Source organism: Megalobrama amblycephala, linkage group LG6 (genome assembly GCF_018812025.1).
Source record: "Megalobrama amblycephala isolate DHTTF-2021 linkage group LG6, ASM1881202v1, whole genome shotgun sequence".
Taxonomy (NCBI): Eukaryota; Metazoa; Chordata; class Actinopteri; order Cypriniformes; family Xenocyprididae; genus Megalobrama; species Megalobrama amblycephala.
The window spans coordinates 45,485,681-45,497,689 of record NC_063049.1 but is presented as its reverse complement, the minus strand read 5'-3'; the positions used below and the strand labels follow the sequence as shown (position 1 = coordinate 45,497,689).

The 12,009-nt window shown below is 37.7% G+C and overlaps 2 protein-coding genes across 12 annotated transcripts in view; both read left to right on the top strand.

Annotated features, from left to right (window-relative positions):
- Positions 1-5,227, top strand: part of frmpd4 (FERM and PDZ domain containing 4) — a 73,972-nt gene extending 68,745 nt beyond the window's left edge. For all 11 annotated transcript variants that reach the window (XM_048194851.1, XM_048194852.1, XM_048194859.1 and 8 more), the window contains one exon: positions 922-5,227. In XM_048194851.1, the coding sequence (XP_048050808.1) occupies positions 922-926 (5 nt within the window). In that variant the 3' untranslated portion in view covers positions 927-5,227. The remainder of the gene's footprint in view (positions 1-921) is intronic.
- Positions 5,228-5,259: 32 nt separating this feature from the next.
- tlr7 (toll-like receptor 7) lies at positions 5,260-10,414 on the top strand. Its single transcript, XM_048194863.1, has 2 exons — positions 5,260-5,906; positions 6,939-10,414. Exons 1-2 carry the CDS (start codon positions 5,898-5,900, stop codon positions 10,083-10,085), a joined length of 3,156 nt encoding a protein of 1,051 aa, XP_048050820.1. The 5' UTR covers positions 5,260-5,897; the 3' UTR covers positions 10,086-10,414.
- Positions 10,415-12,009: the final 1,595 nt, after the last annotated feature.

Sequence of the window (12,009 nt, the reverse complement as noted above, 5' to 3'; positions counted from 1 at the left end):
TATTTTGCTGCATTCATTTGATCCTCTACTCTCATAAGCCTTCCAGAGAAGATCCTCACAGCATGATTCACAGTAGAGATGGTGTATTTCTGATGATGCGCAGTATTTAGCTTATGCTAAACATGTCTGATAGTACTGTAACGGAAATATTGCATAAAATATTCAACAGTAGCTTCTCTTCAGCATCAGTTCTCTGAAGCTTGTAGCTCATTGAGACTTGTCATTACTCTCTTGGTGTCCTCCTCCTCGCACGATGACGCACCGTTTGAGGACGTCCTGCTCTTGGTGCATTTACTGCTGTGTCATATTTTTCCATTTCTTAATTATTGATTTAACTGCTACACCAAGGGAAGCTCAATGACATGGAAATCCTCCCCTGCCTGGTGCTTTTCAATTACTTTTTCGTGACGCCACTTTGGAGGTTTTTCTCATCATGGTCTTCCACAGTGCTGACTCACTTATGCTACAATCAATCGAAAGTCCTTGACCACACAAAAGCAGTTATGCCACTTACAACCAAAAGGCTGCAGCAGTGATGATTCTGGAGTTTCATGTTAAAGGGGGTGAATACTTATGACAAATACATTAAATTGATATTGATAAATATTCACTCTTTGGAGTCAAATGTTGAGCTGTAATCATGCTAATAAAGTCAGATTGCAATTCACTGCTAATGCAGAAATGACATGCTTCACCTTTAAATTGCTGTTTTGCAGGTTTTAAGTCTTAGGATGTAATTAGAATTTCCTGATTTAGAACATTAAGCCTTGCATAGACCATTTCTCAAGTATCACAGACAGGCTTATCATTGACGTCATTACCTTATCGTGCTGAATCAGGATAAGCAGGAGATTCAGAAGCATGAAATTATGAGACATAATACTGGCCAACTAATTTATCCCTCTCTTCTTCCTCCCCCAGTCTAGCATGCTGCATATGGAGATAAAACCGAAGAATCGTCTTCTGCTATACGATACGTCCATATTCATCCATAGCACAGTTTCCTATGTGCCAAACCAGAGGTGATCGGAGGTCTTGAATGCTTCCCTGTTTATTCTTGCACTTGGCCTCAAACGACCCCCGCTCTGGTTGCCTCAGGGAGGCAGAAAGGGAATCTTAATAAGACAACTATTGGCTCAGGGAGCATTGACAGTTTTTATGGAAACTGCAACAAGTATGTAGATGGTCATAATCACACAGCCAACCCTGGACGGAGCTGATTACAACTCTGTCATTCTTAAAGTCAACATGAAGCTCATTTTACTTCTGTAACGTGACATTTTGTTGTATCCACTGGTGTTATTTATTGGATTGCGAAGACATTCCATACCAGGATGAAATCTGGTGGTTGGAGGGAATGAGCTGAAAAATAAAAGGAATTTATTGTTAGTCTTTGGAATAGAGCGCTGCAGTGATGCCGTATTTTTGTAGGCAAAACCGTATCATCCCTCGACATAACCCAATATTATCAGTCATATTGTGTTTATATGATTATACTACCTTCTACATTGTCTGCATGATGTTACGGTTCTTTTTCCTTTGATTTCTTGGCTCAAGATGATTCAATTGCACCCTATGATGTCATTTTCTGTCCTGAAAATGTTTCCCCGATTTTGAATTTTCCAAAAAATCTACCTTTTCGAACTCCTCCTAGGCCGTATCTCCAGTATTCACAAAAATTGAACCAGATCATCTTCAGACCATGCCGACAAAAAGTTATAGAATTCAAGTCATTTCATTAAACCCTTCCTGAATAAAGCACAAATGAATTTGGCAAAGTGCCCGCCGTTACTCAAAAAGTTTTGGGGCAGCGCCACCTAGTGGTCAAAAGTTATAATGAAATTTCAAAAAAATGCTAATAACTTTTGACTAAATTGACCTATTGTAATGAAACTGGTCTCAATAGATTCCTTGAGTCAATCAGAGAACATAGATACCAAACTTCCTGATCATCCAATTGAACCATATTCATCTTCGGAAAAAGTCGAATTGTCAAACCGTTCTCGAATAAAGCGCGGACAAATTTGATGAAGCGCCCTCCAAAAGGAACATGAGGCTTTATCTCCGCAACACTTTAGCATATTCTGACCAAAATTGGTGTGTGTTATAAAAACCATGATATGAGGATACCTGCACAGTTTCGGCGCAGTGCTACCAAGTGGTCAGGAGATATGAAAAATGGCTATTTTTGCTTAACTTCTGAAAGGTTTGGCCAAAAATCACAAAGATTCAGTGCATCATGCCAAGTCGAATGATACTCAGTTTTCCTGTATCGGCCATTTTGGGTGTTGGCCATTTTGAATTTTGTCATAAAATGCTATATTTTAGAATGCATTAACGTATTGTTACAAAACTCTGTATGGGTCTTTGGCAGTACTCAAAAAGTTTTGGGGCAGCGCCACCTAGTGGTCAAAAGTTATAATGTAATTTATTTTAAAAAAATGTTTGGCCAAAAATCACAAAGATTCAGTGCATCATGCCAAGTCGAATGATACTCAGTTTTCCTGTATCGGCCATTTTGGGTGTTGGCCATTTTGAATTTTGTCATAAAATGCTATATTTTAGAATGCATTAACGTATTGTTACAAAACTCTGTATGGGTCTTTGGCAGTACTCAAAAAGTTTTGGGGCAGCGCCACCTAGTGGTCAAAAGTTATAATGTAATTTATTTTAAAAAAATGTTTGGCCAAAAATCACAAAGATTCAGTGCAGCATGCCAAGTCGAACGATACTCAATTTTCCCGTATCGGCCATTTTGAATTTTGTCATAAAATGCTATATTTTAGAATGCCTTAACGTATTGTTATAAAACTCTGTATGGGTCTTTGGCAGTACTCAAAAAGTTTTGGGGCAGCACCACCTAGTGGTCAAAAGTTATAATGAAATTTAAAAAAAATGCTAATAACTTTTGACTAAATTAACCTATTGTAATGAAACTGGTCTCAATAGATTCCTTGAGTCAATCAGAGAACATAGATACCAAACTTCCTGATCATCCAATTGAACCATATCATCTTCGGAAAAAGTCGATTTGTCAAACCGTTCTCGAATAAAGCGCGGACAAATTTGATGAAGCGCCCTCCAAAAGGAACATGAGGCTTTATCTCCGCAACACTTTAGCATATTCTGACCAAACTCGGTGTGTGTTATAAAAACCATGATACGAGGATACCTGCACAGTTTCGGCGCAGTGCCACCAAGTGGTCAGGAGATATGAAAAATGGCTATTTTTGCTTAACTTCTGAAAGGTTTGGCCAAAAATCACAAAGATTCAGTGCAGCATGCCAAGTTGAACGATATTCAATTTTCCTGTATCGGCCATTTTGGGTGTTGGCCATTTTGAATTTTGTCATAAAATGCTACATTTAAGAATGCATTAAGGTATTGTTACAAAACTCTGTATGGGTCTTTGGCAGTACTCAAAAAGTTTTGGGGCAGCGCCACCTAGTGGTCAAAAGTTATAATGAAATTTCTAAAAAATGCTAATAACTTTTGACTAAATTAACCTATTGTAATGAAACTGGTCTCAATAGATTCCTTGAGTCAATCAGAGAACATAGATACCAATTCTGCCACAGTCAGCCAAACGTCCTGTCCGCCATTTTGATTTTCTTTAAAAATCTATTTTTTCTAACTCCTTCTAGACCGTTGGTCTGCTTTTCACAAAAAACGACTTTCATCATCTTCAGACCATGCCGACAAAAAGTTATCAATTTCAAGTCGATTCGTCAAACTGTTCTCAAATAAAGCGCAATCGAATTTGATGAAGTGCCCTCCAAAAGGAACATGAGGCTATATCTCCGCAACGCTTAAGTGTATTCTAATCAAACTTGGTGTGTGTTATGAAAACTATGATATGAGACTACCTGCACAGTTTCGGAGCAGTGCCACCTAGTGGTCAGGAGAAACGGCTGTTTTTGCTTATAATTGAATGGTTATGGTTATGGAGTTATGGATTTCATGTCAATAGGCGAACCCATTTTTGTATACCACAGCAATGAATTTTGAGGCTGAGGCTGTATTTCTGCAATGCTTTGGCATATTGACACCAAACTTGCATGTGTCAGAAGTGCTAAAATGCAACTCGTTTCTGGGTTTTGGCCTACAAAAATATTTCATCCCTGCAGCACTCTATAACAAATGCACACTAAGAAAGTAAATTGAGTGAATTTTGATTTCTTGTTGACTTTAATCTGCTGAAGTGTAAGTGAATGACAGGCGGTTGGACATTACCGAAGTCAGCACAAGACAACAGGCTTTCTATTTATGTCAAGCATTGGAACAAGGCAAGTCCATCTCCTTATTCTTTCGGATGACATACATAAGAACTGTGCATTGCTCTGAGAGGTTCTTGCACTGGTCACTTAATACGTCTATTTTAGCCACATTTGTGTGCAAATTCTCAAGACTGCATGTGCGGAGCTTTTCTGCTCTGATGATTTTGTTTTTTTACGCAGCAAAAGGACATTTTCAAAGTGCTAGTTGGACTTAAAGCGATTCAGGAAGTCACTTTATTTTCTCTTGTGTGGAGGCTTTGGAAAGTTATTTTGATGACCAAAGCAAAACTACATTTGCTGTTGTAGCAATGGCCATGTGTCAAAAATCACTGCTTTTATTTATTTAGCCATAGTAAAGCCATATGATATTACACATACCTTTGTCATCAAGATAATCTGGCCATTGCGATCCACTGTGATAACAGTGCTTGTGTATATTTTGTGTAATATGTAAAATGAAAGGGAAGTATTCTACAATACATAGAATTTTTAAAAGACAATATATATATATATATAATATAAACCACATCACCTTATAGATGCATCCTTTTTGTTCCATGTGTTTATTTCAGTCGCCATAACTGAAGAGCTTCACTTTCAAAGACATTTTAGCCACTATACGATCTGTAAACTGTATTATGTTCGCGACTTGCACCGTTTGATTTGCTGTTTGGCTAATGCAAACATTTACTGAAATAATTTAAAGTCAACATCGTTTCCAGTGCAACAAAAAAAAAAAATATTTTATCCATCAGGAATTGGTTGGATGTTGAAAGTAATCATTTCTGAAGTTGGTACATTTTGATGAAAGATTATTATTATGAATAACGTGCACAGATGAATCATTCACAATATGACCAGGAAAGGTCCGTTTTGATTTCATGTTGACTTTAAATGATAAATGTAATGTATTTTATTTGATTCATCTCCATTAAATATTTCAGCTTGGACACTGTGATCTCGTGCTGTCTTTATTTTCCTAACGAGTCATTGTATTTCCTGAAATATGCCAGTAATTAATTTATAAATAGTGTATGAATTGCATAGTTTGAAATATACTTCCTTCTCCTATTTTTCTTCCTCTCCTTGTGTGCAGAATAAGCAACGGTTGTGTCGGACAGAGAATGTTTTTGATAATTTCATAATTGGAGTGCTTCACTTTTTGTGGTTTTGCTTTCATTTATGAAGAAATCAGATAAGAACTTGTGCAAACCCCTGACATTGTTTTGCTCAATCTCTATTACAGAAACTCGTCCCTTGAGAAAAAGGATGAAAGTAATGTAGTTCCTCTTTATGGTGGTATTTCAGTGACAGTATTGTTGTAATGAAATATAATTCATACATTATATATCAAAACAATTCAGAATAACAGTCTTGAGAGTTAGAGTAATATAATCACTTGCAGAATCACAATACAAAAAGATTCAGAAGTATCTTGTTTGTATGATAAAGGGGAAGTTATGTTTAAAAATATTCACTCTCACTTTTGTTTGTACTTTTTTTGTGGTCTAACCTTGGTCAGTAACACCTGTTCTGCTCGAAATACAGGCTGTACAATTTGACAAGACAGACAAAGTACAGCACAACGAGCTTCGAAGAACAAAAAGAATTCCAGGTCTGATGAAAATGGTGAGTAATTAAATATTTATCACTTCTCTCATATAATGATTACATGTCAAAACAAAGATGCTGCAAGTGTATTTTTAAAACTAACTATTGACTTGAGGTCAAAAAAGGGAAAATAACAATATGGTACATTGAAATATACATGGAAACAAAATAACAATGGAAAAACTAAATTATTATTATTATTTTTTTAAATGCAGTCCATAAAACCAGTAAAACTGGTCTAATACATATTTTGCAATCTTTGTGCTATTTTGCAATTTGTAAGTGCATGAAAAATTGCATTTGCTTTTAATTGTTTTAAATAATGTTATATATTTTGTTTTATTCATATGTATAGAAATGTGCATAAAATATGTCAGCAAGACCAAGATTTTAGTTATTTTATTTATTTATTTATTTGTGTATGTGTGTGTGTGTGTGTGTGTGTGTGTGTGTGTGTGTGTGTGTGTGTGTGTGTGTGTGTGTGTGTGTGTGCGTGCACTAATTTGGAGGGGAAATATTTGTAATTGAGTTATTGTAAAAATTCCACAAAAATCTGATAATATCATTCATAATATTCAGAAATGTATCTTGCAAGTCGCATATCAGAATGATTTCTGAAGGATCATGTGACACTGAAGACTGGAGTAATGATGCTGAAAATTCAGCTTTGATCACAGGAATAAATTACACTTTACTATATTCACATAAAAAACAGCTGTTTTACATTGGAATAATATTTCACAATTTTTACTGTATTTTTGATCCAATAAAAGCAGCCTTCTTTCAAAAAAAAAAATCTTACCGACCCCAAAATTTTTAATGGCAATGTATTGTTCGAGTTTTTCTTTATTATGCAACATACACTGAAAAGAAACAAATTTCACTTAGAATTAATTACAAAGGAACACCAAGGAACACATTGAATTAAACATGCAATTTTTTAAGTAGAAAGACTGAAATAGTATTTTCTTGTAAAACACATCAATAATCTTTGCCTTATTTACAACTTTGAAAAATCATTTTTTACAGCATGCTATGTTCCTCTTTCAGGTGACTGAGAAGATATTAATCATCTTTGCCGGTCTCGTCTCTTTGCGGGATGCGGCAGAATGGTACCCCAAAAGTCTGAAGTGTGACGTTTCTCTGGCTAGTAACGGGACCGAGGTCAGCGTCAACTGCACCGAACGAGACCTCACCGAAGTTCCTCTGGGAATCCCAATGAACACTACCAACCTGACACTAACCATCAACCACATACCCCACATCATGAATGATTCATTCCACGAACTGCACAACATCACTGAGATCGACCTCCGCTGCAACTGTGTACCGATCAAGATCGGTCCCAAAGACCGCGTCTGCACCCAGAGCGTCACGATTGACAACGGAACCTTCTGGAAGCTAAAGAACCTCAAGTCGCTTTACCTGGATGGTAACCAGCTCTCCAGCATACCCAAGGGCCTTCCTCCCAACATAGTGCTTCTGAGTCTCGAGGTCAACAGTATTTATTCAATTCTTAAGGAGAATCTGACAGAGCTGACTAACATCCAGAGGCTGTATCTTGGCCAGAACTGTTACTTCCGGAACCCGTGCAACAAGTCATACTACATTGAAAAGGATGCATTTGTGCAGCTCAACAAGATGACTTTGCTTTCTCTGAAGTCTAACAACTTGTCCTATGTCCCACGCCAACTGCCATCTAGCCTCAAAGAGCTGTACCTGTACAACAACAATATTCAGACAATCACGGAGGAGGACTTTCACAACCTGACAGAGTTGGAAATACTGGACTTGAGTGGGAATTGTCCACGCTGTTATAATGCACCATTCCCATGCAACCCATGCCCAAATAACGCTCCCCTTCAGATACACGCCGACTCCTTCAACACCCTGAAGAACCTCAAGACTCTTCGACTTCATAGCAACTCTTTAACGAATATACCTTTAAAATGGTTTCAAAACCTGACGGGACTTAGTCTTCTAGACCTCTCAAGCAATTTTTTGGGTAAGGAGATAACATGCACCAATTTTCCTTTTAAGTTGCCCAATCTGGAAGAGTTGGATCTGTCTTTCAACTTCGAGCTCCAGGTGTATCCCACATCTCTCAACCTTTCGAGTTCATTCAGCAGCCTTAAATCTCTGAGGGTCCTGAGAATCAGAGGGTACGTGTTTCAAAAACTCACAGAGCAAGACCTCAAACCACTGATTAATTTGAGCAACCTGGAATTCATTGATCTTGGCACAAACTTCATAAAAATAGCAGACCTCAGTCTCCTGAAGGAACTGAAAAGCTTCAGAATCATCAACTTGTCCGACAACAAAATCTCAATGCCCTCTGAAGGAGGATACGCGACTTGGCATTCTAACCACAGAGAAAAACATTACGGTTCCCCGATGTCGCAAGGTGCCCAGTACCACAATGGAGAAGTGAAGGATGTCCACTATTTCCTCTATGACGAATTTGCACGCAGCTGCAAATACAAGGACAAGGAACTCTGGATTACAAGTCCTTTCAACAACGAATGTAGTTCCTTCGGAAAAACATTGGATATTAGCAGGAATAACATCTTTTTCCTTCATTCCAGATTTCTGGATCTTGGTGAGCTGAGGTGTTTAAATCTCTCCGGGAACGCCATGAGCCAGAGTTTGAACGGTTCTGAGTTTGTCCAGTTGAAGAATTTACAATACCTAGACTTTTCCGACAATCGTCTGGATTTGATGTACTCTTCAGCGTTCCAAGAACTGAGCAGCTTGATCGTTCTGGATATCAGCCGTAACAGCCATTTCTTCGTGGCTGAGGGTTTAACTCACATGTTGAACTTTACAAAAAGCCTGAATAAGCTGCGAAAATTAATCATGAACGACAACCAGATATCCACATCCACAAACACAGAAATGGAGAGTTTTACTCTGGAACATTTGGAGTTTAGAGGCAACCGTCTTGATATGTTGTGGAGGGATGGAGACACGAGGTACGTCAGCTACTTTAAGAAACTTGTGGCCTTGAAGACTCTTGACATTTCTCAAAACAACCTGAACTTCATCCCACAAGGTGTTTTCGAAGGTCTTCCAGACACCCTCACAGAACTCTACATCACTAACAACAAGTTTAAGTCATTTAAATGGGAAGGCCTTGTGAACCTTAAAAACCTACAGCTGTTGGACCTCAGCGAGAATTACCTGACGGAGGTTCCTACGTGCTTGACCAACTACACGAAATCGATCCAAACTCTTGTCCTACACAAGAACTACATTGCAAAACTGACTCCGAATTTCCTAAAGGATGCATTCAGCCTCAAGGTCTTGGATCTCAGTTACAACCTCATCCAGTTCATCGACGAATCGAGCTTCCCGGAAAATGTTGTTGACCATCTGGAGACCTTGTACTTGAACAACAACAGGTTTGTGTGCTCTTGCAACGCCACGTGGTTCGTCCGATGGATCAACCGCACCTCCGTGAATATCCCACGCCTCGCGACGGACGTCACCTGCTCTTCGCCGAGTGCCCAAAAAGGTCAAAGCGTCATTTTCCTAAACGTCCAGGCCTGCCAACACAACTCCCTGTCCATCATCCTGTGTATTTTCCTGACCTCTGTGATTCTTAGCATCCTCACACTCACCATCTCCAGCCATCTCTTCCTTTGGGATGTGTGGTACATCTACCACTTCTGCCTGGCCAAACTCAAGGGATACCGCCGGCTGTCCTCCAACAGCACCGTCTACGATGCCTTCGTGGTCTACGACACGGCGGATCCAGCCGTTCACGAGTGGGTCATGCAGGAGCTCCGCGTTCACCTGGAGGACCGGGGCGATCCGCGGATGCAACTCTGTCTGGAGGAGCGGGATTGGGTGCCTGGTTGTCCCCTCATCGAAAACCTTTCCCAGAGCATACAGTTGAGTAAACGCACCGTTTTCATCCTGACGGGGCAGTACATCAAGAGCGGCAGCTTCAGGACAGCATTTTATTTGGCCCACCAGCGACTCATGGACGAGAGGAATGATGTTATCGTCCTGATATTCTTGGAGAAAATGCCTTGTCACTCCAAGTACCTCAAGCTGAGGAAGAGGTTGTATAAAAAATCAATCCTGGAGTGGCCGAGGAACCCTCAAGCACAGAGGTACTTCTGGTTCAGTCTCAGAGGCCTCATGTCAACAGACAGTCGGCAGTACAACAAACTCTTCCAGGAAACGCTGTGATTGATTGGGACACACTCCAAAGCTTCCGTCTAAAGACCACAGTGAAGCATATAACTTTTAATATAATGTTGATTTGATTCAGTTTTGTTGTCCATATAACTGTAAATAAACACAGCCACTTTTTTGTTGGAGTTCATTGACAAATGCACATTTTTTTCCTGGGTGTTTGGGATGCTTTTGGAAAGTTGTTTTTGGAAAGTTGTTTTTGGAAAGATTTGATGACCACATCAAAATAATAATTCTTCTTCTACTCATTATTATTTTTAACCCTTAAATGCATGACTGTTTTGCCAATCATTCTTACATATTCGGGTCTTTATCGACCCGGATCTATATCTAACACGGATGGATCTCTACCTGTCGCGATAATATAAAACTCCTTTGATATTAGAGTAACAATTACAGAAGAATAAAATAAAGCATATTTTGTTACCTTTTGGAGCTTTGAGTTTTATGCTATCATCACTGTCCTCGTCAGAGCTCATTTCCCAGTAAAATCAGCAAATAATGGGCCAGTTTTATGTTTGAGGTCACGAATATGAGCCCATTCGCGTTCTCAAACATATTCTCAAAACTATATAATTTTCAACATTTTCAAAATCAATATTTCGATCGCTGCCACCTTGTGGAATAAAGGTGAATTGCACTTATTCCATCATCTAAGATTCAATTATTGTTGTGCAGAAAAAATATACGTACACTCATACACACCTCGGGTCGTTTGCGACCCTATACAATTTTTACAAAAAATGAATACAAAAATAATCATTCTCTCATAATTTTATGTTTTTTTTCTTGTTATATTCTTTATAATGATTTGATTGAGGAATACCAAGAAGGTTGATGACTAACTTTAAAAAATGAACGAGGAGGAGGGTAGTGAATGACGTCCCGGGTCACTAAAGACCCGAGGTATGCATTTAAGGGTTAAAACAGCATTTTTCTAATTCTTTTATGTGTGCAGATTTCATGACCTCATAATAATAATAAATACAGTATTTAAATAATAATAATAATAATTATTATTATTATTATTAAAACAGCATTTTTATGTGTAGATTTCATGACCACACAATAATAATAATAATAATAATTATTATTATTATTATTATTATTGGTCAAACTCGAGGGATACAGCCAGCAGTATCTATTGAGTTTGGTCAAGTAATTATTATTAATAAACACATTTTTGTTAATTCTCTGTGTGTAGATTTCATAACCACATAAGAATAATTAATATTTAAATAATAATACTATTAATAATAATAATAATAATAATAACAACAACTTATTATTATTCTATTTGGTCAAACTCAAGGGATACAGCCTGCAGTTTGATTAATAACAATAAGTTATTATTATTATTATTTTTATATTCTCCTTAGCCAAGCAAAAATGTAATAATAATAATAATAATAATAATAATATATTCTTAGTTTTTAGATAGTAGTATTTTTATGCTGATCTAAGTAATTATATGCTCACATGTCTAGTGTTTTCACCAAGCAGGATGCTAATCATTTTGTTGTTGTTGTTATTAAAAAATAAATTAATAAATAAATCACTTTAGTGTGAAATGAACTGTGTTTTTTGCTCTTCAAACTAAAATTCCAGTACCATATTTTGGAATATTTCTGTTTTTCTAAGAGGAATGGATTTTCAAATGTCATGCTTACAGATCAGTGTACACTTTTCAGTATATTTCAGTTCTGAAAAACTGAACACTGAGTTATCTGTGTTTCCCCGGGTCTCCAGAGAGGTGTTAAACTGGGGTCCCGAGGGTCCTGAATGAAAGTGATTAAAAGTGAAAACCGCAGCAGCGTGTCAGAGCATGAAAAACGAGGTAACGAAACCAAAAATGCATATTCTTGGAGATATATTTATTATTTACTGTATAAGTAGCCATCTATTTTAACCCTTCAGG